Source organism: Lepus europaeus, chromosome 11 (assembly GCF_033115175.1).
Source record: "Lepus europaeus isolate LE1 chromosome 11, mLepTim1.pri, whole genome shotgun sequence".
Lineage (NCBI taxonomy): Eukaryota > Metazoa > Chordata > Mammalia > Lagomorpha > Leporidae > Lepus > Lepus europaeus.
In genome coordinates, this window is record NC_084837.1 from 11,510,093 (window position 1) to 11,537,976 (window position 27,884).

The following is a 27,884-nucleotide window of genomic DNA, read 5'->3' on the forward strand; positions in this document are numbered from 1 at the left end:
GTCTTCCTTTGCCGTTGGTTCACCCTCCAATGGCCGCCGCGGCCAGCGTGCTGTGGCTGGCGCACCGCACTGATCTGAAGCCAGGTGCTTCTCCTGGTCTCCCATGGGGTGCAGGGCCCAAGAACTTGGGCCATCCTCCACTGCACTCCCGGGCCACAGCAGAGAGCTGGCCTGGAAGAGGGGCAACCGGGACAGAATCCAGTGCCCCGACCGGGACTAGAACCCGGTGTGCCAGCGCCACTAGGCGGAGGATTAGCCTATTGAGCCGCGGCGCCGGCCCAAGATGTCACTGCTTTCAAGCTAACAGACTAGCCCATTCCTGTTTCCTGTTGCTTCTCTGGCCAGACGGGAGACTCCTGGTTCAGAGACAAAAGACTGCATTTCTCATATCAACAAATTAGCGGGGGAAGGTATTTCTTTCTCTCCCTCTCCCTCTTTCTCTCTTGCTCTGCCTTTCAAATAAATCTTTTTTAAAAAGTTATCAATAATCGGATAGCTAAGTTAGTGTTGGGTGTTGTCTGTCACCTCGGCCTCACACGGTGATGCTCTCCTTAGTCCTGCCTGCATCTTTATACCTTAACTGACAGTAGGCTCCCATGGGACCTCCTTCTTAACATTAAAGGAACAGCAGTGAACAAGCTCATAGAAATGAACAGTAGACAGTCCGTCCTCCGTACCACATTTCCAGCGAGCAGAGGAATCACATCCCGCATTCTTAATGTTTCCTGGGTGTAGGCTTCTGCAGCTCCCAGGACTGCCACATTTCTCTTCTCTGCTGATGGTGTTAAGTGTACCCAGCATGGACTTTGCAGGGAGCAGAATGGAATTCATCATTGTTAGGTTTGCCTAAGGACCTGAAATTTGTGTTCCTTTTCGCTCGTTTTGTTCTCCACGTACTTTGTTATGCACGATATATTTAATTTTAATTCGTGTTAATAACTTTAAAAGTAAGCACACAGAACCTCCAGCAGCCAAATTCAGCGTCAGTAGCCAGAGATCGGGCTCATTTTCACGCTTGTGCTTACAATGACCTCGTAAAGGGATTTTCCAGAACACGGATTGCTCCGACAGCGCTGTCACAGGGCGGAGGGAATGGCGTGATTTAAGCCAGAGAAGACCTCTGAAGGAGCACACACACAGCTCCAGGTGGGGCAGAGTTATTTAGGGGGAAAAAAACCACAAACATTTAAACGGCTGGAGGAGAAGGCAGGTATGTTGGCCTGTGTCCTGAGACACAGTGGATGCAAAGTCGAACAAGAGGCTGTGGTCTGTGTTTCCGGTTTCCTGAGTAGTCGCTGGTGGCTGCGGGTGGTAGCATTTGCGAGTTCGATGTGATTCTCACTTCAATGGCAACAGGATATGTGGTCGGTGAAGTCAAACTCTCTGGATTGCGGACAAAGCAAAGGTCTTATCTATTTGGGGGCCTGTGGTACACTGAGAGTTGTCACTATTTTAGTTCTGATTTTTTAACCCCCCCCCCCCCCCGGGAGATGTAAAATGCATGCCACGGAGAGTGTGCATTTCCTTCTCATCCTGTTTTCCCCAAACCCTTTGAAGCACCTCCATAAATGTCAGAGCTCCACTCACCGCTGTGGCTCTGCTGAGGAAGGTAATTTTGTCAAAACAGTGCCGGTTTGTGTAGGGGCTCAGTGGAGCACCCTAACCCTTGCTTCTGCTCCGCCTGACAGGTCCTGATCAAGGCGACATTTGCACCGGGCTGGATGACTGGGGAGCGTGTGTAACCAGGGGGTGTTTGTCCTCTGTCATACTGTCCCCCTCACAACCTTTGGCTGTTTCGCAAGGTGGGCCCCGAGACCTGATGCGCAGGGGCTGAGGACGGGGATTTGGGCAGTGACTGGCAGCTCACAGGAGAGCGGGGAAGCTCTCAGACATCACGGTCAGGTGTACCTGAGCAAGCCTGCAGTACCCCTGTACCAGGCTGCCGTGTGGACCCATCCCAGTGCAGGTACAGGGCATGCCAGGGGGGGCCAGCACCTCCCAGCTCCTCTGGGGGATTTACCAACCCCGTGATTAGACCGTCGACACCAACCTCATTGGTACCACGATCTTCCTGGCGATAGGTCCATCCCTCCTGTAGTTTTTTGAGTCTGTGCAGTGTTCTGTACAATTGTGTCTGAAAAACGCTGAATTGCAGCATATGTCATTGTAGTTTCTGGCTATTTTTGTGAATTTCAAGTGTTTTCCTACTTCCGGGGTCGATTTCAGCATAAGCTCCTTAGGAGAAGAAGATTGTCCAGGAAGTTGACCATCTGAGATGGAGAGCGAGACAAAGGTGTCTGTTCTCGTCATCTCATTCGAGTATTTGCAGCGCTTGGAGTTCTAGCTAGTGCTAGAGAGCAAGAAAAATAAAGAAAAGGCATAAAATTGGAAAGGAAAAATGAAGCATTTCAGGATGGCCTGACTGTCCATGAAGAAGATCCCAAGGCATCATCAAAAACATTACTGGAGCTAGTAAGGTCAGCTCCATCACAGGACACCAGGTAACCCCCAAGCCGTCATATTTCTGTAAACTCACAATGAGCATGTAGGAACTAAAACTAAAGACACAACGATGACGCCTTGCGGCGCCGGCACACCAGGTTCTAGTCCTGGTCGGGGCACCGATCCTGTCCCGGTTGCCCCCCTTCCAGGCCAGCTCTCTGCTGTGGCCAGGGAGTGCAGTGGAGGATGGCCCAAGTCCTTGGGCCCTGCACCCCATGGGAGACCAGGAGAAGCACCTGGCTCCTGCCATCAGATCAGCGCGGTGCGCCGGCCGCAGCGCGCCTACAGCGGCAGCCATTGGAGGGTGAACCAACGGCAAAAGGAAGACCTTTCTCTCTGTCTCTCTCTCACTGTCCACTCTGCCTGTCAAAAAAAAAAAAAAAAAGACACAACGTTGAGCCTGAACCCAAACTTCACACTGTATTCACACAGTGACGCCAGGGCAGGCGTCTGTTGTGGCAGTTAAGACACGTCAGGGTGCCCGAGTTCAAATCCCGGCTCCACTCATGACTTCTGCTTCATGCCGCGGTGCACCCTGCGAGGCAACAGCGATGGCTCCAGCACCTGGATCCGTGCCGCTCACAGGGAAGACCCAGACCGAGGGCCAGGCTGTAAGCTTTGACCTGGCCCCGCCCCTACTGTTGCAGGCGTCCGGGGAGTGACTTTTGCCCAGGTCCTGCTGTTGAGGGCGATCTCTGTTTCTGTCTCGCTCTCTCTCCCCACCTCCCCGTCTCTCTGCCGTTCAAACAAATAAATAAAAATTAAGTCAAAGTGGGTCATAGGCTTGAAGCTTAGAACAATAAAAACGTAGTCTTCCATAATTAGGGCTAGACAAACCGTTCTCAGATTTGCCACCAAAAGTGTGGTTCCCAGAAGCAGAAGGTGGTAAGTTGAACATTAAAAACTTTTGTCCTGTGAAAATCCATGTGCAATGTGTCTTCCCCAAAATTCACGTGTTGAAATCCTGCTCCCTGGCGTGATGCTGTTAGGAGGCAGGGCCTCTGGAGGGAGTTCTGTCCTGAGGATTGAACCCTCAGGAAAGCGATTAGTGACCAAAGAGCTCTCTTGCCCTGATTCTTCCAAGTGTGGACATGGCGAGAAGTTGGGCACTTACAGCCAGGAAGTGGCCCTCACTGGACTCCTGGATCCCAGCTTACCAGCAAGAAGTTAGCACTTGGGCCACCTACGTGGTGGGGGTATTGTTTTGACAGCCTCAGCTGAGACACCGTGTGACAAGAATGGACAGAAAAGCTGTATTCTGGGGAGGGATTGGCAAACCACACGTCTGACAAGGACTGGCAAAAAGAACCAGCAAGACCCAGCGGCAGAAGCGGGCATTAAGTCACGGCAGGTTAAGCTGCTGCTCAGGACGGCCCCATCCCCTATCGAGTGCCTGTCAAGCCCCGGCTGCTCGGCTTCCACCTCCAGCTTCCTGCTGTGTACACCCTGGAGGCAGCAGGCGATGACTGGAGTGCTTGGGTCTCTGCCACCTCAAGTGGAATTCCTGCTCCTGGCTTGGGTCTTGCCTGTTGCAGGCGTTTGGGAAGTGAACCAGCAGATGGAAGATTCTCTCTCTCTCTCTCTTTCTCTCTCTCTCTGTCTCTGTGCTTTCTGCTCTCTCTCTCTCCCCCTTCTCCACCTCCCTTCAAATAAAAAATAAGCATTTTAAAAAATTCAAAAGTAGGCTGGCACCGCAGCTCACTAGGCTAATCCTCTGCCTGTGGCGCCAGCACCCTGGGTTCTAGTCCCAGTCGGGGCACCGGATTCTGTCCCGGTTGCCCCTCTTCCAGGCCAGCTCTCTGCTCTGGCCCGGGAGTGCAGTGGAGGATGGCCCAAGTCCTTGGGCCCTGCACCTGCTTGGGAAACCAGGAGAAGCACCTGGCACCTGGCTTCGGATCAGCGCGGTGTGCCAGCTGCAGTGCGCCAGCCGCAGCGGCCATTGTGGGGTGAAGCAACGGAAAAGGAAGACCTTTCTCTTTGTCTCTCTCTCTCACTGTTCACTCTGCCTGTCAAAAATAAAAAATTCAAAAGAAACTAAACAAATCTAATTACAATCTAATTAGAAAATGGGCAAAAGACGTGAACAGGTATTTTACCAAGGAGGGTATACAGATGATAGATAAGACCAAGAAAACGTTGTTTGACGTCTTTAGAAATCAGGGAATGCAAACTAAAACCACAGTGACAGATCATTACACACTTCTCCGAATGGCTAAAAATAAAACTAGCGACACCACCAAATGTTCACAATGAAGCAGAGAACCTGGGTTGTTCATGCATTGTTGTTGGAAATGTAACATGATTCAACCACTCTGGAAAGCAGTTTCTTATAAAACTAAACGTGAATACCATACAAGCTGGGACTGTAATCCTACTCTTATCCCAGAGAAGTGGAAACATGCTCCCACCTGTACATCGATGTTCACAGCAGCTTTGTTTATAGAAGCCTACAACTGGGACCAGCCCAGACACATGTCAGCTGGTGGTGATTACGCCAGCTTCGGCCCATGCCTATCACAGAATGCCACACCACCACAGGGAGGGGGCTATGGATTCATGTGGCTTGGATGAATATGATGTATGCTAAGTAAAATAAATAAATAAAGCCAATTCTGAAAGGATTCATGCTGTATGAGCCTGTTTGTGTAACTTCCCTGAAATGACAAAAATATAAAACTGGAGAGCAGACCAGAGATTGACAGGGATTGAAACAGGGTTCAGTGGGGAGCAGGGAGAGGTACGCGTGTCTACAAAAAGGCAGCATGGGAGGACCCTTGTAGGAAGGGAAATGTGTATCTTGACCGTGTCATTGTGCAGATCCTGGGTGGACACTGTAGTTTTTGCAAGATGCTACCCACAGAGAACCAAGTGAAGAATATACAGGATCTCCCTGTATTGTGTCTTTTTGAAATTTTGATTTATGTATTTTCATTTTACTTGAAGGGCACAGAAAGAAAGAGATAGACCAAGAGAGGTCTTCCGTCTGCTGATTCATCCCCCAGTGCCTGGGGCCAGGCTGAAGCCAGGAGTTTGGAACTCAGTCCCTGTCTCCCACATGTGTGGCAGGGACCCAAGGACTAGAGCCATTCCCTGCTGCTACCTAGGGTGTTCATAAGCAGGAAACCGGATTGGAAGGGCAGGCGGGATTGGATGGCAGGCATTCCTGTATGGGACGTGGGTGTCTTTAGTGGCAAGTTAACTGCTGCACCAAGTGCGTACCCCTCTGTTTTGTTTCTCACCACAGCAGGTGCACCTGCAGTTACCTCGAGATAAAAAGTCATTTACAAACTTGGCATTTTATCCAACACCCATCAAAATTCTGAGTGACACGTTGTAATGGATAAAAATAGCCCGTCTACTTACATGTTGACTGTTTGAAGATCTCGTTTGACCTTTTACTTCCTATTTAATAATTATCAGAGCTGTGAAGCACCTCGTTTGGTATTAAGTACAGTCTGCCCAGAACTGCGGAAGAAGAAATGTGAATATCTCAAAGGACAGTTTTGATTATCACCCCCACGCGACCCGGCCCCAGGTGGCAGCTTTGACCGTGCCCGTCCTGGGTCCTGGCAGAAGGACAAGCGGTTCTGCCATCCGGGCTGCCAAAAGGCTGACCTTGTCCCATGTCTTTTCTCGTAGGACCTGCTCTTCAGCGTGTGCGCCCTCAACGTCCTCTCCACCATCGTGTGTGCGCTGGCCACGGCCATGTGCTGCATGCAGATGGTCTCCTCGGACGTCCTGCAGATGGTGAGTGGCCCCCTCCCTGCCCGAGAGCAGTCAGGACCCTGGCCCCGAGCCTGCCAACCCGTGCCCACTTGACACCAGCAGACAAGTGGCTCCCCCTGACATGGCCAAGCCTGGGCACACGGAGGTCCCAGGAGGCCACCTCGTGCTGCCCTCCGGAAGACGGAGCTCCTGCACACGCGGTGCTTTCCGTGTTGGGAGTCCCCACTGCCGTGTCCTCCCGGGCAGCCCCTGGCCTGTCCCCTGAGCACTTCTCATGCGAGTCCCCTGCCTCCAGGACCCCTTCCGGGCCTCACAGCTGCAGGAGAAGCCGCCGCCTTCAGGCTTTGAATTTTTTGTAATAAATTTATTTTTTAAAAAGGTAAACTATCAGACCATGAGTTCTCAAGTTGGAAAGCAAGTCCTCTGCGTGGGGAGATGCTCTTGTTCCCAGAACCCCTGGTGCAGCGACACTGGCCAGGGTCTCACAGAGGAAGGGCTGCTGCTGCCAGGGGAGCCGGGGGGCCAAGAGCAGGGGTCACAGGCTGCTCAGTGCGCACTGAGCAACACACGCTTCCTCGGGAGTGGGCTCCCCAGTCTCCCCTGTGTCTCACCCCCTCCATCTCCACCTCTGACTCTCTGTGCCTCCCCCTTTGGAACCAACCTTGCCTCTTCCTAGTATGTGGCGCATCTCACGAGGGGCAGCCAGGCCGGCCTGGTAACAGGCTTTTGATTTGTTCTTGTCTCCCACCGCTGCGTGCCAGTGCATCCGTGTATCGAGATACAGGGCCAGCGAGCATCATTACCAAGATGATAAAAATGCCCGAGTCCTGATCCCGGGCCACATGTGGCTCCCATGCAGGGTGTGCCCCAGCTGTCACGGCGAGGTGACCCCTCCAAGGCGGTCAGCCTTCCAGCCTTTCTCTGCCAAGCGCTTCGGGGCTGGGTTTGCTTCCACCCCCAGCTTAGAAGCAGGAATATTTGCATTTTCTGCTGACGTGGCCATGTCCTGTGTGACCTCGTGCTGTGGGACAGTGAGGCTGTGCTCTCCAGGGGAGACCCGGGTCCTTCACTGAGTCCCAGGGGAGGCAGCGGGGCAGTGGTGGATGGTGGGACATGCTGCCTGTGAGTTCCTGTTCCCCTGCTCGGAATCGCCGTGGTCTGCCTGTCCTGGTGGCTGAGAGTGGAACAGGGGCTTGCCAGGGCATGGCAGCCTGCTTTTTTGGGCAGGTGTCGGGTGGGCGTGGCTGGGCAGAGGCTGCACCCTCAGGGAAGCAGGGACACCCCCCGGGGAGGAGGGGCAATCGTGGCTCTGTACCCCCTCCCATGGAGCTGAGAATTCAGTGCCCAGGGGCCTTCCTCCTGCGCTCTTGTTCATTTCCTTGCTTTGTCTCATCCATCTCTTTAATGAAGTCGATGGGGTGTGAGACCCCTGAAATAGCTCGAAAATACAGAGGCATGTGTTAGAAGGCAAAAGGTACCCTCCCCGCACCCCTGTTCCCCGGAGGAAGTCAACGCTCCGGTCTTGCAGTGAGGCCTTGCGTCTCTTCCCTGACCGCTTGTGTTCAGACAGAAGTTAACTTAGGCCGCCTTCCACTCGCCCTCCCGCCTTTCTCCTCACCCATCTTCGTGGCCTCCCTTCCTTCCTTTGCTCCTCACCTTTCGTCAAAATGGGACCACACCTTTCACAGCTCGGCCACTTGATTTTATAACCTAAAACCGTCGAGGCCTCCCGCTGTGTCCATAGACATTGAGACTGGGACAGCTGCACTGGCCCGCTGATCCATGACTTCTGGGTCATGGATTCAGTCCATCTTGGATAGAAAAGATTTTTCAAAGTGCATCTTACTGATCATGTGCAGCTTTTTTTTTTCCCTTGTCCTTATTCCCCAAATTAGGCATCGTAACTCATCTAGAGATGATTTAAAGTCTGTACCAGTTCTGTGCAACTACTGCACCATTTTATGCAGGAGACTTCATCCTCTGTGGCTTTTGGTATCTATGGGTGTGGGTCTGGCATCAGACCCCCGGATACAAAGAGACAGCTGAGACGTCAGTTGTTTGGGCCATTTCTTTATGTGTGGGTTCTAGAGTTCTCTCCTTGGGCTCTGTTTGGTTCGAGAGACGGTGCTACAGGAAGCTCCTTGTGCACGGAGCTACAGCTCTGTGAACCAACCTCTGCCCGATAACCACAGCCATCTGTCTGCAGAGCCCACTGCTGGCTGCCACAGCACGGGGCCTCCCTAGCGGCCAGCTCACTTGGCCTTTGGACCATTGCTGCCACCGGCAACTAAGTCCTGAGCTTTCCAGGGGACCGGTGTAGCTGCTCCTTGACTGGTTCATGCCAGCGGCGCTGGGGTCACGTCTTCCAAGACTGTCCAAATGCTGAGCGAAAAGAGAACCACTCCTATTATAACAGACTGAGTGCTTTGCAAAGGCTCAGTGGTGGAGCGTCACCAAATATACTGTTGATCGGGAGGCGGATGAGACGGCGATCATGGATCGGGCTAAAAATGAAAAGAAGAAAGATCTTGGGGGAGGCTGCACACGCCTGCCTACCAAGTGCCTGTAAATACCAGCTCTGCTTGATGACACAGAGCATGTGCGTGGTGATGCTGGCGTAGCCAAACCTGCAGTGCCAGGCATACAAAGGTAGTGCACACACGGTTATGTGCAGAACAGGATCTTTGATGGGGACAGGTGACTGTGTTACGGGTTATGTATTTACTGGCCTTTAATCACCACGTTAGAGCGTATTCCTCCTGTGTATTAAATAGAAACTTGCTATAAAAAGGAAAACAACAACTATAGAAACCGGGGGTGAGATACTGTTTCACAGATGCAGTTTATACAAGCCAGGCTGCGTGGCACTGCAGACGCCAGGCCCTGCCTCCCTCCACGGGACTCATCCTGGCCTGGGGAGATTAGCTCCTGTACGAGGAGACGGGTTTTGCCTTTGCTGTGTGAGTGGATCAGACAGTACTCACAGGTGCACTTTTGTGTCTGGCCTCCTTACGTTCATGGATGCTCCCAGGTTTACCCCTGTTGTAGCCTGCAGCATCACCTTATCCCTTGCACAGCTGGGTGATCCTCTGTTGTATCAGGACACCACGTTTGTGTATCCATTCATGGTGGGCGGTCATGTGGGTTGTTTCTACTTCTTGTTGTTGCGAATAATGCTGTTTTGAGCATCCTGGTACAAGTTTTCGTGTGGACACATGTTTTAATTTCTCAGGAGTCTATACCTAGTCGCGGGATTTCTGGGTTGTGATGAAGACTTTACCGTGAGCACCTGCCAGGTGTTTTTTTCTGAAAGCAGCCGCGTGTTTTTGCATCTCCACCAACAGAGTATGAAAGCTGCGGTTCCCCGTCTCCACCAGCGCTTCTTAGCATCCAGATCCACGCTGCACTCAGTGGGTTGTGAGCCGCTACGTCATCGTGGCTTTCCTTTACACCTCCCTGGTGGTTAAGGGTGTCGGGCATTTCTTCACCACTTAATGGCCATTAGGTATCCTTCTAGGAGAAATGCTTTTCAGATCCCCATTTGAAAAATCGGGTTATTTATCTTTTGATTTCTGAGTTTCAAGGTTTTTTTTAAGATTTATTTATTTGAAAAGCAGCATTACAGAGGGAGGGAGAAGCAGAGAGCTCTTTACTCTGCTATTTCGCTCCCCAAATGGCTGCAATGGGTGGAGCTGGGCCAGGCCAAAGCCAGGAGCCTGGAGCTCCATCTGGGTCTCCCACGTTGCTGGCAGGAGGTCCAGATAATTGGGCCATCCTCGGTGGCTTTCCCAAGCACATTAGCAGAGAGAGAGAGAGGGGTCTTCCATCTGCTGGTTCACTCCCTAAATCAGAGCTAGGCCAGTCAGAAGCCAGGAGCCAGGAGCTTTTTCCAGGTCTTCCACATGGGTGCAGGGACCCAGGCACTTGGGCCATCTTCCACTGCTTTCCCAGGCCATAAGCAGAGAGCTGGATCAGAAGTGGAGCAGCTGGGACATGAACCAGCACCCATGCAGGATACCAGCATCGCAGGCAGAGGCTTAGCCCGCTACGCCACAGCACCAGCCCCAGATTCCCTGCTTTAAATAACGTTTTTGTGCACCAGCCAACTGGGAGGTCTAGACAGGAGGGCAGCCTGCCATTTTCCTGGGGTGTTTGAAGTATCTGGCTCAGGCTCTCTTGCTTTGCTGTGTCCCCTCTGCCCTCACATCACAGCACCACCGGCCATGTCGTCCCCTGTACTCACTCTTCATCCTTGTGTTGATTTGTACCCGAGTCCTTCAGCATGAGAAGCACCTGTTATGAGAGCAGTACGAGGGGGGCGGGGTCTGAGCAGGTGCGTGAAGGAAACCCAGCTAACTTCTCTTAGAACCCAGGGATGCTCCTGCCCCAGGGCCCTGCCCCCCACCCCCACCCCACCCTCCCCGGGCGCCTTCTTGGGCAGCTCTCTGCTCTGAAGCCAGGAAGTACAGGCCTCCTGCCACACCGTCCGCCCTGCCAGGGGTCCGTGGTCCTCAGAGGAAGGAGCTCCCTGTCCTTACTGCCCAGGCACAGCCCTGCACCACCTGCTCCCACGGGCGGCCCCTCTCATTGCTCCCAAATGCCAGCAGCGAAGACCCCACGGGTGATTTGCACGCTGGTCCGTGTTGAGAGCTTGCACATCTGACTCGCTGCTGGCCATCGCGTTCGTGTTCTGTGTCGGCTCGCTCGTTCGTCCCTTCCTCGGGCACTGGCTCCCTTGCTCCGTTAGTCTGCAGGCAGCACCTGCATTTTGCTGTGCACCTAGCGCTGTTAGGAATCTGGGAGGGTGAGAACAAGTCCCTCCCCCCTCACCACCACCACCAACCCCGTGACCCCTTTCAGATTTCTGTGGATCAGCATTTGGGGCTAATGAACAGTTGTTGGAACATAATGGACGTTTGTAGACCTGAGATGCAAAATGATAGGCCTATTAGAATCCATACAGCTGAGTTACTGTAGCACATGTGGAAATAGTAGCAAAAGACCGTGGTCTGCGCAGTTCGTTTTGTTGATACAGAATAGCGGAGAAGGCGTTTTACCTCCTGCCTGTCCGTGGTCTCAGCTGTCTGTTACCTCACTTCCTCCCCCACTCCCTTCTTGCCAGGCTCCTGAGCCTCTGGAGTGACGTCTGCTATCAGGCACATCCCCATTGTGCACCTGCTTGTGAACTTCATCTTGAACCGTTGTCACTGAGGTTCTCGCCTCTATGCCGTGTAGAACCCCTTAAAGAGCAGCCAGGACACCGTGCTTCTGCAGGACAGGGAGCTGTGGTAGAGTAGCTGGTAAGGGCCAGCCAGGGATGTGGCAGCAGCCCCGGGGAGCTCCAGGTCCCCTACTCCCTCCAGTATCCTCTCCGCTCTGCCTCGCCCCAGTGCTGGCTGCACCTGCTGGCTGGGCTCTCGGTAGACTCGCAGTGACCTCGCCTGAGGCCTCAGCCCAGCAGCGTGGCTCCCGGCAGTCGGTGCCGTCTATGGCCAGTGGATGACCCCAACAGCTCCTTAAAGCAGGCATAAAAATGGCGCGCATGCCCCATAGACAGACGATCGGTGTGCTGTGGGCATTCGTCCCCATCATCTGATACGGGGCCGCGACCCTCTCTCTGGTTGTATTTCTTGCATAAACGACATGGGAATTGCACCTCCCGTGAGCTCCAGGTGCAGCCCTTCTACCATAGAGCGAGCCCTGGGGTAGAGGCCCGAGTGCAGAACTCCCCCGGAGCCTCGCAATTCGCTTGCCCTCCCAGGGCTGCCCTGCCTGGACCTCGCTGGGCAGCCGCTCTCCTTGGTCAGGTGTTCCCTGTGCACTCAATGCCTTTCACAGAACGAGCGACAGCTGCCCTCTGTATCTGCCTCTTGCAATTACAGGAGAAGCAAAAACTGGCCTCAGGCTGGATGGGACGGCACCGAGGGTGGGCGTGGCCGGCAGCTGGCCCACGGTGGTGGTGGGGGATTTCCCCAGGTCTGGGGCACCAAGGGAGAGAGCCTGCTCCTCTGCAAGCTGGCCATAGGAAGTCGACTAAGAAAACTTCTACTGGGGGTTGGCGCCGTGGTTCACTTGGGTAATCCTCCGCCTGCGGCGCCAGCATTGCTTATGGGTGCTGGGTTCTAGTCCCAGTTGCTCCTCTTCCAGTCCAGCCCTCTGCTGTGGCCAGGGAAGGCAGTGGAGGATGGCCCAAGTGCTTGGCCCCTGCACCTGCATGGGAGACCAGGAAGAAGCGCCTGGCTCCTGGCTTCGGATCGGCACAGTGCTGGCCGTAGCAGCCATTTAGGAGATGAACCAATGGAAGGAAGACCTTTCTCTGTGTCTCGCTCTCACTGTCTATAACTCTACTTGACAAAAAAAAAAAATTTCTACTGTGGCAATAATCCTGCCATCGCTAGCAAGTGGAAGTAGGGGTGGAGGGAAGGGTGAGGGCTTTCCCCCTGTATTTCTTCGTCTTTCTGGAAAATCTTGGAGGTGGCAGGACAGCTGGGGGAGGGTGCTCGCTGCCTGGTCGGGAGCAGGTTGGGAGTAAGGGAGGACAGCAGAGCCGTGCTGGGGCCCAGAGGACAGGGCCTGTGCTCCGAATCCCAGGGAGCCCCTGCAGATCCCAGCTCCGAGTCCGCAGACCCCCACCCCCGGCCCCGCCCTCCAGCCTGCCCTGCCCTCCAGCACATTCACCCATGGCAGGAGGTGGAGGCGTTGGGGCAGGGGGGCCAATGTCGATGACTTGAGCCTTCCCTGACGCTGAGGAATGGGGCTTCGTGGCAGGACCCTGTGAGCCCCCAGAGAGTGTGGGCATTCCCAGGGTCAGTGATGGGCCCAGATGAGCCCTCGGAGACTTCTGGTCTGGGGCCCATCTGCCTCTTCGGGCTCTCACATCAGAGACTCTGGAACGTGTGGCTGAAACCCCGTCTCTGGGGCTGGGTGTTCAGCAGGCCCCAAGAAGCCGCCCAAGGCCAGGCAGGCCCAGTGCTCATTTTCCCTCGTGTCCAGATGCGTGTGGAAGGGCAGCACAGACAGGTCCCAAGGCCACACTCTTGCTGGGTGGTGGCAGCATTAGGTGAGCCAGTGCCTTAGCCAGGACCCAGGCACCACTCGGAGCCGATGGCCCAGGACAGGCAGAACCACCTGGGGAAGAGGAGACGGCTCAGAGCCCATTTTTCTGCCCACACATACGGGGCATCCCCCTTTGACCTGGCCACAAGCAAGTGGACACGAGGCCACGGAGCAGGGAGCTTGGCGGTGAGCGAGGGGGTGCGCCGGCCCCGGGATCTCCAGGGCCACGACCATTTCTGCCTGGGAACTGGCTGCTGGCTGGGAGGTGGAGGGACAGGTGGAGGGAGCTGGGGAGCCAGGAGGAGGCCACAAAAGATGTTTGAAGCCGTGAGCGACCCGGCAGTGGTTGGCTGGGAAGCTGTAGATCTCCCTTGTAAAAGAGAGTCCGCGGCAGTGACCTCACCGGCTCGGTTTAAAAATAGCTCTGCTAGCAGGATGGAGACCGCATTCCAGAGTCAGGAAATCCAGGCGGAGAGAGGCCCCCGCAAGGGGAGGGTGCACGGGGCTGACGAAGCTCCATGGCGAGGACACGTCTGTCCTCTGCCAAGCTCAGGTTCCTTGAGCACCTACTTTGCACAGCAGAAGCCAGACGGGGAGAAGACAGAGCGTTTGGGATTCTCCCAGTTCACACAGGGCCGGCTACCCAGGGGGCAGGGTTGCAGGAACAGCTGAGGTTCCAATGTGGAGCCCACAGCGGGAAAGAGCAGGGTGACAGCTCCTGCCTTGCCTGCTTGCCTCCTCCCAGCACCCTTCCAGCGCCCCCTGGTGGCAGGACCTAGCAGGGCGCCCACTGACGGGTGAGCCTGGGAAGCGCGGTCTGCAGCCTTCCAGCCCCAGTGTCTCTGAGCAGAGGGCAGAGCTGGTGACCTCGGGCTGCGAGACAGACCCTCGCCTCACCAAACAGACACAGAGGAGAGAGATCACGCAGGCTTCTCACTGGCAAGGTCGAGGGGTCTGGATGCTCCCCTGAAGGTGGGACACAACCATGGATGGGTGGCCCAGTGCTTAGAGCCACTGTAGAGCCTGCTCTTTAACCTTGAGAGAGCCCCTGGGGCCCAGCAGTGCCCACTCATTGAGGCCTGCGAGGGAATCGTCTGGAGCTGCCGCTGCTCCTGAAGCTGTGTAATGCTCTCCTGGCTGGTGGAATCGCACTGTTCATGGGAGAGAGTTCTGGCGTTTGCATTTCATTCGTTTTGCTTGAGTACGGTATTGATCTCTCCCTTATTTCTGACGGCAGCTACCTCCGAATCTTTCTGTATCAGACCTCAAGGGCACCTGCTGTTATCCTGGACGCTCAGCTTTGTGCATAAGCATCAGGGCCAACGGCTGTCCACGGCAGAGGACAAAAGGGGCACCTTCCCCTGCTCGTAGACGTTGAGTCACCTCCATCTCGGGCAGAGCTGGAAAGGCAAGGAGTGTGCTCCGTGTTAGGAAGGCCCCCGCCCCCCGAGCCGCTTTCAGTGCAGAGCCACCGCTCTTCCTCCATCAGCCTAGAGCAAGCTGACTTCCCAGCATCCGCCCACGTTCAGACTCGGGACCTTACCTGGGCTAGTGCAGAAATGTTCGGGCATCCCGGCCTTGGGCGGCTCCAGCCCACCCTACCCCCTCTTGCTGGAAGACGCTTCCTACCACACAACTTCAGTCCCACTGCCCCCGAGCTCCAGCACCCTCTCTGGCTCCCCGGGAAGCCCAGAGTTAAGAGTTGACTCCTAGCGCCTTATCTGTGTGCTCTTCTAAAACTGCACGTTGGGCCGGCTCACCTGTTCCTGAGCCGAGTGCCTTCCTGCGAGCCCGGCTGTTGAAATGCTGCCAGTCCCTCCAGGCGTGCTCCGATGGTCTTCATGAGCCCTCAGCGGACCCCAGGTCCCTACACTGCTGTTGCCCTGCTTGATGGCGCACAGGCGACTCAGCCCTTCTCTCCCCACCCCTGCTACCCACCCCAACCCATTCCTCTCCTTGCCTCACCTGCCTTTGGTGGGTGGTCTCAGAGCCTGGAGCCCCTGTGGCCAAGGTCCTTTTGCACCTGCAGACACTCCCTGGGGGGTGTTGACGGCAGCATCCCAGGCATGGAGTCCCCACAACACGGGCAACATCCGGCAGCAGTGGCCTGGGTGCAGAAAGAGAAGCGGTGGTTGATCTATCATTCAGAAATGGAGAACTAGGCATTTGCTTGGCTAACATGGTTTTACCTCTGTTTGTTCAAATAGCATCTCAGCATGGAAGATCGTCCCACAGAATGTTCTGGAGCTCAGGAAGACGTCCCTTCTCCCTCACTGTAGTTTACAAAGTGTATGAACTCCTAGAACTGCAAAATATTGACAGGTGCTGGGTGTCCAGAGGGACCCGTGATGAAATGTTTGGGAATAGCTGGCCTCAAGGGCTCAGCAGTTCAGTGCATTGTTATTTGTTTTTTAAAGATTGTGTTTATGTGAAAGAGTTACAGAGACAGGGAGAGACAGAGTGAGAGAGCGTTCTTCCATTCATGGGTTCACTCCCCAAATGGTTGCAATGGCCAGGGCTGGGCCAGGCTGAAGTCAGGAGCCAGCAACTTCCTCTGTGTCTCCTACATGGGTGCAAGCACCCAGGCACTCAGGCCATCTTCCACTGCTTTCTCAGGCGCATTAGCGGGGAGCTGGATCAGAAGTGGAGCAGCCGGGTCTTGAACCAGTGCCTCCACAGGATGCCGGTGTCGCAGGCAGTGTCTGTACGCACTGGGCCACAGCGCCAGCCCAGGTTCAGTGCAGCTTTCAACAGAGGCCTTCCCGGGGCCTGTACCGCCCTGGCGCAGGCTGTGGAGCTCCTATAACAGGTCTGCTGTGTGGTGGATCCGCTGTTATTTCCCTGTGCGACTTCGGGTGCACTGGGGACGCCTGGAAGGGCCAGCGCTGTCTCCCGGACCTCTTAGACCAGGGACCTGGGCAGTTTGGCTGCGGCCTCTGAGTGGTGGGATCAGAGGAGCCTGGGGTCGTGTCAGAGACCCCTGAGGATGGAGAAGCGTGCCCTGCACGCGGGCGGGGCCCCGAGCCTGCGGAGCCTTCCCGGGCCGGGGTCCCCTCAGGAGCGAGCGTGCGTTCCGCAGTCAGGGCCGGACGACGTGGACCGGGATGCCCCGACTGCTCCTTACCGCGCGGTCGCATCCGCCCAGGCAGAGCCACCGCGACCCCAGGTAACGCCGACTCTGTCTTCCAGTTCCTTCCACAGCGGCCGCACTCCGCCCACCCTGCCTGCGTGACTCCCCACGGCACGGTTCTCCACCAGACCCTGGATTTCGACGAGTTCATCCCGCCGCTCCCACCTCCGCCCTATTACCCTCCGGAGTACACCTGCACGCCCTCGGCCGAGGCCCGGAGGTCGGTCCCCCGGGAAGCCCAGCCGTGGGCACGGGGCCGCCTAGGAGGGCGGCGGTGGCCGTGGCCCGGCGCACGGGGCGCACGGGGAGCAGAGAGGAGCGATGGGATGCAGGACGAACGGGGGGCTTGGAGCTAGAACGTTCGCATTAGGGTCTCTGCAGGCGAGAGCAGCCCTGTCGTGTCCTCGCGACACGCACAACTACGACCACATACGAGTCATTCCGTCACGTCTAAACCCCACTAAGTTCTCCAGCTGTGTGACTGTTGTCATCTTAACGGACAGGGCTGTCTTATCAAAAATGTTGGTGTCTCTCCAGGAAAAAAAAAAATCCGAAGTTAAAACTGCGCAGTGAGTTGTTGCACAAACATAAGGAGGACTGTAGGGGGCGCTGGTGGCAGGCGCTCGGGTTGCTTGGAGCGGAGTGTCGGCTGTCCCTCCTCCAGGGTGACGTGTCCTGCTTCCGCCTCTGCAGGGGCCTCCACCTGGACTTCGCGCCCTCCGCGTTCAGCACCTTGTATGACGTTGCCATCAACAGCCCCGGCCTGCTGTACCCCGCGGAGCTCCCCCCACCCTACGAGGCTGTGGTGGGTCCGAGCCCCTCCAGCCAGGTGAGCCCCCGGCCCCAGACAAGGCCGGTTCCCCTCGTGTCATCCAGAAGCACTGCTGGGGGGGGGGCGGTTTGGCTGTGAGGTTAACCCGCCTGACCGCCTGTGCCGAGGTCGGCCAGGTGCGTCGTGTTACACCTTCCAGCAACCCTGGAGGGGGGTGGGGGGGGTGGGGGTAGGGGGGTGGTCTCAGTCCTTTAGCTGCACAGGAGGCAGAGACTCCAGGCCTGAGGGACCCCCCCCCCCCCATTTCTGCTTTTCCCTTTGGCTGCGTATCTGAGCTGAGTACTCGGGAACCCGTGCAGGGGGGCCTGGGATGGCGTCCACCTGTGGGCGGAGCTCCCACAGGCCAGCAGCCCTGGCCGGTCTCAAGCACATGTCGCTGTCCTCATGCCCTGGGCAGCTGAGAAAGCACTTCTGAGCCCTTGGTCCCCTGGGAGGCCACAGGCTCCAGGCCAGGTCCTCTCTGAGCTGGGCGTGCCAAGCCCTCCTGCAGGCTTGGTCGGTGCCTGTTGCATAACAGGTTTATGGAGCCTCAGTTTCCTGATCTGTAAAATGGGGATGATAATAGCAGCCACTCAGGAAATGAGACGTTGTCTGTGTTGGACCCCACGTGGCACTGGGATCACAGTAAACACTGAAGCCGGCAAAAGCCAGGCGCCTCTTCTGAGCATTAGGCTCGTGGTTGTCACTTCCTTGTCATCACCGGGTGAGGAGTGGCCCCAGCCAGGGCAGAGAGATGGGAACACCGGGAGAGGTCAGGGCGGAGCTGAGGGAGGCCTGGGAGGCCGCACAATTCAGCCTGTGGGGACTGGGGGTGGGACACACAGCAGTCACGCGGGAGGCACAGGCGGGGAGCTGAGGGAGTTTGCTGAAAACTGGAGCCGGGGGTGATCCTGTGCCCCGAGCGCAGCAGAGGACAGGGCACGAACACGTGACCTGGGGCCCCAGAAGGGCAGTGCCCAGCCCGTCCCGAGCTGCACCCAGTTGGCCTCTCGCAGCCATGCAGCTGTGGGGCGGTCGGCGGTCAGATCGGGCCTGACGGGCTGCCTGCGACCTTGACTCCTGTGCAGTGCAGGGCTCGGGGTCACATCCCTGCCCCCAGGGGGCCGAGGCCGGCAGCAGTGCCCATCCTGGGTCTGTGGGTGGAGGAGCATCTTCCACGGCAGGTGCGCGAGCCCACGAGATGATGGCGGCCATACAGGGGGTGCCTTCCGCAGGCCAGGGGTGTGGCACACAAAGAGGGGGAGACGCATCCTCCCTGTGCCTGGCACAGATGTGAGTAAACCAGGCACCCCATCGGGGCCGTGTCTGCCACGGGACTCGCCTTCCGGATGGCTGTGGAGCCTTTGCCATCTGCTGCTGTCCCAGGTGGCCCCGAGGGGCTGCAGCCCACAGCCCCAGGGTCTCGGCCAGGGACTCCCGGACTCTTTCGTGTCCACGATAGAAACCTGTGAGTGGGACTCGCCCATGAGCGGGACCCTCCTTAGGGAACAGGCAAAGTGTGCCTGGGAATCTCGTCCCTAACCTCCCAGGGCTGGAGCTGTGCTTGGGGTTTTATTTTAAGCTGAGCAGGGTCCTCCGCCTTCCTCGAGTGGGTTATCTTCTGTTTATGATACAAATAATTAAAGTCGGGGTTACCGGGGGCTTCCAGCACTCTGACGGGAGCCCAGTGCACAGTGGGCACTTGTTGGGGTGCCAGCCCATATCCTGGGGGTCCAGAAAGGTCTGAGGCAGGCGAAGTGCAGGGGAGAGGGGCCGGAGGGGTGCTCCTGGGAGAGAAAGCAGGCTGTGCAAAGGCTAAGAGGGAGGTAGGCAGGAGGGAGGACCTGTCCACCAAACAGGCTGCTCTGGGCAAGTCTAGGGTGGCGGGGAGGGCTGTCCTGGTGAGGCTCACTGGATTCCAAGGGAGCTTCTACCGCATGATAGGATCCGTCCTTTGGGGCCTTAGGGAAGGCGAGGTTAGCCAGAGATGGTCACCAGAGCAGGGGAGGGGAGAGGATGTCCTAGGAGAGGGAGAACCCCATGGAATGACGTCACTGCCGGTGGCACAGGAAGGGAGCCCGGAAGTTCAGGAAGGGATGGTTGGGCCAGGTGCTGCCCAGAGGCTGTGAGGGGCAGGAGTTGTGGATGGAGCGGAGGGAGGTGTAGCAGGGGTGGACCGTGGGTTTTAGACTCCAGGGCATCTTCCTCAGTGTTCCCAGAGACTTGTCAATCACATCCTGACCTTGAGGCCCACCCCCAGGGTGTCAGATCCGTGGCTGGGGGTGGGAGTTGGGGCGTATTCCAAGAATCTCTGTGATAGCATCCCGGCTCCTGCAGCTGCCCCAGGGACTGCAAGAGAGAGCTGGAGCCCAGCACACTGGGCAGATGTTGGTGGGGGGGGAATGGGGGTGTTAGGGCAGAGTGCAGGTGCAGGGCCTTGAGCAGTGTCACCAAGCAGACGCAGAAGGGCCTGACAGAGGGAGGTCTCTTCAGGGAGGCCAGAGGGGAGACTGGTAAGGCGGGCCGATAGACAGCTCTGCCCTGTCACCAGCGGGGCTCCCAGCCTGGGCAGCAGGTGGGCCTGGAACCCCGAAGTCTGCAGGATGCAAGACTCTCCATGGGGAAGCGGACAAGTCTGCTGCTGTGCCAGAAGTCCAGCTCCACCTGGGGACAGACTGCACCCCACATTCCTGCACTTCCTGTGGGAATCCAGAATTCGGGGGAGGGATTCATGATTCCATGTGCAGGGCCTCGGAGAGCAGCAGCTCTGGGGCTCACCCTTTGCTTCCTGTGTGCCGGGCGCTGCAGAGCCACCAATACCTGCACACCAGCCGCGGCGCCATCCACGCCGTCCCACTGTTGTATGAGGGGTACTGCTCTTGGTACTGCCAACGCCAGTTCCGAGCCCTCCGTGACGCCCCCCACCACCACTCTGCCCCGTCTAGAATGCTCAGTACTGCAATCTTGTCCACGGGGTAGCGCTGAGCACGGCTGTGCGTTCGGAGGCTCACGTAGCCTGCACTGGCGCGGGGTCCTGCAGCTCACCAGTGCGTGCAAGGACACCTGCTCGAGCAAGGCCAAGGCAAGCGTGTCTGAGTGCATGGCCTTGCTCTTGGCCGCCCCGGCGGGGGGCAGGGGCCTCACCTGGTGATCCAGGGGCCGCTGCAGCCCTGGGACCGATGGCCTGGGAGCACTTCCCAATTCGGACGTCTGTGGGAGCGTGCACATCAATGAAACCCATTAGCAAGCACGGACAGGTGACTGCATGGCCAGCTGTCCCCTCCCCCGGGGTGCTCACTCCCCCTGAGTAGCTGTGGAGGGGCCGCCCCTTCCCAGCGTGACCCCTCCCCAGGGCAGGCAGAGGCTCCTCGCTTGCCTCGTTAGGATGAGAGGTGTGTAATTGCTGATCAGCTCCGGTTTGGATGGAGCACCTGTGGGCTGTGCAGACGCGGGAGACGGCCGCTCCCGGGGAACATGGCTTCCACACGGGTGGAGCACCTGTGATCGGGGATGCTCCTTTTAACCCCTTTCCCATGGACGTGTCAGCCACACGCGTGTTCCCTTAGGTTGCTGTGTCATCGTCTTTCCCGTGACTCGGGGCTACTTCTCTGCAAGGTCACAGGCAGTGAATGTCACTGTGAAGGTGGCTGAGACGTGACGGGAAGTTTGACAGTCCTGTTTGGTGACAGATTTAGGCTTCAGGGTCCAGGTAGGACTGAGGGATACAGAACCGGGAATGGGACGGCTGACCACCTGCTGGGCGACAGGACAGGGGCCAGTGAAGTTCCTCAGTGCTCCAGGAGACACACCTGGCAGCCTGGGCCGGATCAGGACGAAGGTCGCCAGCATGGAGAGCACAGGCCAAGGCCCAGAGTGGGCGGCAGGAGCTGGCCTGGGAGCCCCAGGGGCACAGAGGGGCCCCGACACAGCCCAGGTGCACAGTGCACAGCCGTGGTGCCCCTCTGCAGAGGTGCCTTTGGAGAGTCTGGCATCGGGGGGAGCGTGGCCCAGTGCTGCTGCAGGAACTGTTGATGTGGCGGCAGCATAAGGATGGAACAGACCCTCGGCACAAGGCCAGAGGCTGCAAGAGAGCAGGTGTGGAGAGTCCTTAAAGTCTAGATTTCTCTGTTCACCGGAAGTGACCTGATGCTTTAAAATCCGTAAGCAAAAGCGGCTTCAAAAATAGCCTTGAGACACCTGGCTCCCGTTTTTCATGACTGCTGAGGGTTCTGGGGGCTGCCCCCCAGAAAGCAGCTGCTCATGCATCCTGGTGGGGTTAGTTGACCTCGCCCAGCAGAGGGAAACTTAGCAATGGGGCAGAATTTCCACGCAGGGTCTCTTAGCCACAGAGCCTGCTTTAAAAAAAAAAAAAAAAGACAAAGGAAGAAATGCGGTTTCTTTGTCTAAATACCAGTTAATGTTTCAATGTCAGTTACGGCTCAGAACGGCCTGTCTGAGCAGCGGTAGGTCCCAGGCTCAGTTGCTCCTGGCGTGGAGTGACCCAGCCTAAGCCGCACAGGACCTTTCAGCAGCCCCCTGGCTCCTGCAGGGGGCTGTGTTGGTGAGCCTCGATCAAACTTAACGGAAAATGCGGGACCAGAGCGGTTCCCCTCCCCCAGGCACCAGAGAAGGCCAAATGCAAACTAAACCGCTGCCACTCGCTAGGGAGAGGTGCGGCATCACGGGCTCCCAGGCGCTGTCTCTCCTGGAAACCAGATTTTCTGAGTCATAGGGACATGAGAGACAGTTCGGCGAAATAGGAAACGAATGCAGCTTCCTCCTGACCTCGCCCACTGTGCGCTTTATTTAGATGTCTTGATTGCCCGAGGCTTCCTTTCAGACAGCAGGTTTCCAAGTGACCACCCAGCACTACCCCCTACACACACACACACGCACACGCACACACACGGCCAGGTACGGGAGGAAAGGCAGGGAGTGAAACAGACCTGCAGGGCGCTGTCCTCCATGTGTTGGTTTCCTGGCAGATTCTGGACAGGGATCTCCAACTTGGTTATTGCACCTGGTGATCCCAGGGGGACGGCAGGGAACACTGACGGCGCAGAGTTCTGCCTCGCTCGGTTCCCTGCCCCGCACGAGCTAGAAAGACGTGCAGCATCATTCTTGGGCACGTGCACGGGATCAGAGGAGGTATTCAGGCAGCTCGGGGTCTCCTGCCTTGGAACCCCCTTCGCGAGCCCCGGGTGGTGGTGGGGAGGCAGCTCACGCCCCGATCACGGGTGCAAAGGCTACAGCCTGAGCCCCTGCCTCACACCAGCCTGGTTGAGAGAGGCCACGGGAGGCCCCTGAGCTGCCTTGTCTGAAGTGGCTAGAGACGAGGGAGGCGGAAGTGTAATGACCTGAGCTGGAAGTGGACCAAGCCGCAGGCGCCCGCCTCAGTTTCCCCAGCCTCCTCCAGAGCTCGTTGTTTGTGAGCCGGTCCCCAAAGTGGCTCGGAAAGGATGCAAGGTTCAGACGTTGCTTTTTCAAGCCCACATCAGGGCGTGTGGTGGTGGCAATGAATGGGAGGATGGAGCTCAACGGGACCCATGTGGGGCTGTGGTGCCCTCGGGCAGGGGTCGATCAGCTGTGCCCACCGAAGGGGACAGGGGGCAGGAGGGGGCGGGGATGGTGGACAGGGCAAGGACAGGGCCTCCTGGTCTCTGAGGCCACTGCAGCCCAGATAGGGGTCCACCCAGGAAGCACACCGCCCAAACTCAGTGACTGCCCAGCTGCAGGGGAGGCCACAGCTTCCCACTGTGGACAGCGTGGCACTGGCAGACCCAGGCCCTGCGCCCAAGCTCAGGAGCCCCTCTGCAAGAGACAATGGGGGAGGGGGCACGTGCAAGCTTGGGGCGTCCGTGAGTGCGCTCTGGTGGGGCCCCATCATCAAATGCCCCACCTGGGTCTCAACTGAGTTGGCACAAAACATGGTACGTCTCTGGACCGTTTGCCCCCTGGGGCCTTGTTCTTGGGGTGGGAGTCAGGAGAGATAGCAAAAGAAGGAGCTGGGAAGTGAGGGGGCTGTCCTGGCCCTGCAGCAACTCTGGAGGGTCCTGTTGGCCTTTGTGGGCCCCAGCAGTGCCCGTAAGTGGAGGTGAGTAGGCACCGGGTGGTTCTGTGGCCCCTGCAGGCATTCTGATTGCAGAAATACAGGCTTTGGCCTCGACAAAGGCGACTTCAGCCCTTCCACCCCTACCCCCCTACCCCACAAATGAGGGGTCACTCTGTGCGTGTTGGAAGCCAGCCCGAGTTCCGGGGGCTGTTGTGTGTCCTGCTGGGGGCCCACCTTGACGCTGTGTGTCTCTTGCTGTAGGTTACGAGTATTGATCACCAGGTGGCCGGGGCCAGCTCCGGGGACCCCAGCATTGCCACAGGCTTCAGCACACCAGGTAACCTTCCCTCCCCAGTGTGCAAAGTGATGAGCTCGGCCCCTCCCCTCCCCTCCTCTTTTTTTTTTAATTTTTGCCAGGCAGAGTAGACAGAGACAGAGAGAGAAAGGTCTTCCTTTGCCGTTGGTTCACCCTCCAATGGCCGCCGCGGCCAGCGCGCTGTGGCTGGCGCACCGCACTGATCTGAAGGCAGGAGCCAGGTGCAGGGCGCAAGCACTTGGGCCATCCTCCACTGCACTCCCTGGCCACAGCAGAGAGCTGGCCTGGAAGAGGGGCAACCGGGACAGAATCTGGCGCCCCGACCGGGACTAGAACCCGGTGTGCCGGTGCCGCAGGAGGAGGATTAGCCTAGTGAGCCGCGGCGCTGGCTCTCTTACCTCCTCTTCCTTTTCCTTCCCCTCGGCCAGCATCTCAGAGAGGAGCCACCTGGGGTTGCAGAAGCATCAGGACTGCCATTGTGGGCTCCAGAAGTGACCTGGTCCTTCCCCGGGTCACCCCAAGGGGCTGTTGGAAGCGGTCTGAGAAGTGGTGTCGGGGGACCTCCTCAGGCCTACCCCAGGATGCAGGGTGCCCCAGCGCCCCACACGGGGTGACCACGCTAGCCTTATGCGTTCTAGGGTGTGGGTTGTGAGGGCCTACATGCTGACCCCACCTCATCTAGCCACGGAACAACTCCACGCTGTGTGCTCTTCAAAGGCAGAGCCACCTGGTGAGCCTGGCTGTTTGCTGTCCCGGGACAGGTGGAGACAGGCCCCAGGCAGTGAACTCCAGAGCTTAACCCAGGGGCCCAAGGATGCTCCCAAGACCCAGACTCCATGCGTGCGAGATGCCCAGTCCCAGGGGGCTCGGGGGCTGCCGAGAGGCCCTGACCAAGGCTGCTGGGGCAGCAGGCCAAGCGGGTGTGGCTACGGAAATGACGCCTCCAGCCAGTTAGTTCCTGTGCGGGGCTCAGGTTGAGGTCGGGTCCATTTGCTCACCTGCGTCCATCGCTTGGCTTCTGGCCCTTTGCTGCTCCCTCTGCTTTGTCCGAACTCAGTAGGGCATAATTGTGTGCATCTATTTCTGGCTCTCTGATCTGTCCTGTTGATCCTTGCATCTGTCCCTCTGCCAGCACCAGTGTCCTGGTGGCAGAGCTCCGGAGGAAGCCGTAGCATCAGGAGAGATAATCCCTCCCGCTCTGTTCTTCTTTGTCGACACAGCTTCAGCTGTTCCCGGGCCTGCGCCTTTCCATCTACATTTTTAGAACCGGCTCATCTGTCTTCAAAGCCCCTTGCTGGGATTTGGATAAGAACTGTGCCAAACCCACAGAGCAATCCAGAGAGAATTCACTTCTTTCCCGTGCCGAGCCTTCCTTCCAATGCTTGGGCTGAGTGCGGTGGGCCCCTCACCCACGGCTCTGCTTTCCACGGTGTCAGCTCCCTGCTGTCAGCTGTGCTTTGAAAATATCAAATGGAAAGTTCTAGAAATAAACAATGCATGGGTTTCAAATAGTCTATCATCTTGCCCTGTCCTGCCTAGAGCCTGGCTCGTCCCTGTATCCCTCGTATCCACTCTGTATCCACTGCCCACCTGTTAGGCACTTAGTGGTCTTCCTGGTTATCAGATCGAATGGTTCCTTGTCTTCAAATTTTATTTATTTGAAAGGCAGAGAGACAGAAACAGAGAGCTCTATCAACTGGTTCACTCCCTAAATGCCTCCATTGTCTGGGACTGGGCCAGGCCCAAGTCAGGAGCCAGGAGCTCAGTCTGGGTCTCCCACAAATGGGTGACAGGGACCCAAGTCCCTGAGCCATCATCTCCCGCCTCCCGAGGTCCGCCTTAGCAGGGAGCTGGCGTGGAGACGAGAGCTGGCTCTTGAACCAGACCCTGTAATAAGGGACGCAAGCTTGCCAAGCGGTGCCACACGCCCACCCGCTGCCCGACTCACCTTTATTTCACTTGATAATGACCTCAGAGTGCAGCAGTAGCCACACTGGAGATCAGATACGGCAAGGAGAAGCCGTAGCACGCTTCTCAGTGTCATCTCACATCGTCACAAGAAAGGTGAGTGCAGTGTAAGACAATATTTTGAGAAAGACCACATTCATAGAACCTTTATTACAGTGTAATTGTTGTTATTGGAGTTTCTTACTGTGCCTGATTTATAAACAAGCTTTATCATTAATAAATATATAGGGGGAAAAAAGTATAGGAAAAAAAAGTGCTTATAGGGTTTGTTACCATCTGGGATTTTGGGCATTCACTGGGGTCCCCCCGTTGGGCCAGGGGGGTCTTGTGTATGTTGCTCCATTCATTTGGATCTTCCTTGATTTTTTTCTTCTCTGTGTCATTCTCTGTTGTGACTGTAGTAGTAGATTCTGGTTTGTTTCTCGTATATTTAAATAACACAGTAGTAATGTAGAGCTGGCAAGACCTCAGGGAAGCCGCCACCCATAGACTGACTGGCAGCTTAGAAGTTAGCCCGTGTTTACGGCTCTGTATCCAAATTCCTTCCCAAAAATATTTACACCGTTAGATGTGGTGATTCACTTCTGCAGCCACCGTAGGGAAGTGATGTTGAAAATGAAAACTCTCAGGGCTATGTTGCACAGTGGGTTAAGCTGCTCCCATACTGGGGTGCCAGTTCAGGACCCAGGCACTCTGCTTTGGAGCCGGCACCCTGTTAACGTGCCGGGGAAGACAGTGGATGGTGGCCTGTTGCATACGTTAGGTACGTTATCGTGTGTTAGTTGAGCAAAATGCTTGTGAGCTTTCATGTGAAAAACTGCAAGTCCCCCGGGATTATGACACCATGGCCCAGAGAGGAGTTATGCAAAATAAGTTCCTAGTCCTGGACCAGGTACTTTGTAATGTTGCACTGATTTTATAAGTGTTTGTCGATTATACATATGCAGAGCCAAGTTAGCAGCTCAGTCTTTGGATCATCACTGACGTTGAGGAAACTGAGGCAGGCTGTAAGCCGGCTAAGATGCTTGCAGTGATGCCCACGTCCGAGTGCCTGGGTCCAGCTCCCAGCTCCTCTTCCCAATTCCAGTTTCCTGCTAATGCAGTTCTGGGCGGCAGCAGCGATGGCAGGGAGACCTGAACTGAGTTCCCAGTTTTCCGCTTCTGCCCAGCCCGGGCTGTGGTGGGCGTCTGGGGAGTAAAGCATCAGGTGGGAGCCCTGCTGTCTGTCTGTCTCTCTCTTACAAATAAATTTGTTTTAACAAAGAGAATTGGGATCAAGAGGAATCAGCAGAAGTAAATACATTCAAAATATTTTTTATAAAGATTTTATTTATTTATTTATTTGAGAGGTAGAGTTACAGAAGAGAGAGGGAGACAGAAAAATCTTCCATCCACTGGTTCACTCCCCACATGGCTGCAACGACTGGGGCTGGGCCAGTCTGCAGTCAGAAGCTAGAAGTTTCTTCCAGGAGCCCAAATGGGTTCAGGGGCCAAACACTTGGGCCATCCTCCACTGCTTTCCTAGGCTCTCAGTGGAGAGCTAGATCAGAAGAGGAGCAGCCAGGACTTGAACTGGCGCCCATAAGGGATGCCGGCGATGCAGGGGCTTACCTTAGTATACCACAACACCGGCTCCTCAAAATACTTTGAATACGCTGCCGTGTGATGCTCTGGATGGAGGTAGTGCTAGTAGCCACTGCAGGTGAGGTCTTTAATGATGGGCTGCACTCGGTTCTTTCCCACACTCTGCTCACCGTGGGGGGCAGCACGTTTCCCGTGTGGTGTTTCTGCTGCCTGCGTAAGCAGCCTGGTGCTGTTGAAAAGTTTACACTGAGTTCCTGCGCCTGACTTTTCTCTGCTCCCAGGTGGTTGATTTATTCTCCAATGTGGTCCCGGCTACTTTTCTGGTATCTTGAGAAAGGATTCACGAACCTGAAAAGCTTTTCTGCCCTTGACATGTGAAGAACTGTTTGTCTTCTCCCAGTTTTCTGAATGGGCCATCCGTCGTTCTAAGCCGTGCTCCGAGGGGGCCGTGGCAGACCCTGCAGGGTGGCTCTAAGAGGCTCCGCAGTCTCCCAGCCAGTTCCCCCACTTGGTGGCCGTGTGGCCCTTTCCTTCTCCGCTCATTTCCTAGCTGTGGGATGAGGCTGACCTGGGGTCAGTGCCTGCGTGGGCACTGATTAAGGGGCAGGTGGGTCAGAAGCTTTAGTGCAGGGCAAGCCCATGGATGCTGGGAGCCCGTAGACATGGGAGGGCCTCCCACGGGTTCCCGGCCAGGACCCACACAGGGGATGGGAGGCACAGATGCTACAGCCTGCCGTCT

General features: G+C 56.7%; 1 protein-coding gene across 8 annotated transcripts in view; it reads left to right on the forward strand.

Annotated features, from left to right (window-relative positions):
- The window catches only part of ENTREP2 (endosomal transmembrane epsin interactor 2), a 458,345-nt gene that overhangs the window by 424,296 nt on the left and 6,165 nt on the right, over positions 1 to 27,884 (forward strand). For all 8 annotated transcript variants that reach the window (XM_062204991.1, XM_062204987.1, XM_062204992.1 and 5 more), the window contains 4 exons: positions 6,142 to 6,249; positions 16,474 to 16,634; positions 17,108 to 17,243; positions 23,539 to 23,614. In XM_062204991.1, coding sequence (XP_062060975.1) covers positions 6,142 to 6,249; positions 16,474 to 16,634; positions 17,108 to 17,243; positions 23,539 to 23,614 — 481 coding nt within the window. The remainder of the gene's footprint in view (positions 1 to 6,141; positions 6,250 to 16,473; positions 16,635 to 17,107; positions 17,244 to 23,538; positions 23,615 to 27,884) is intronic.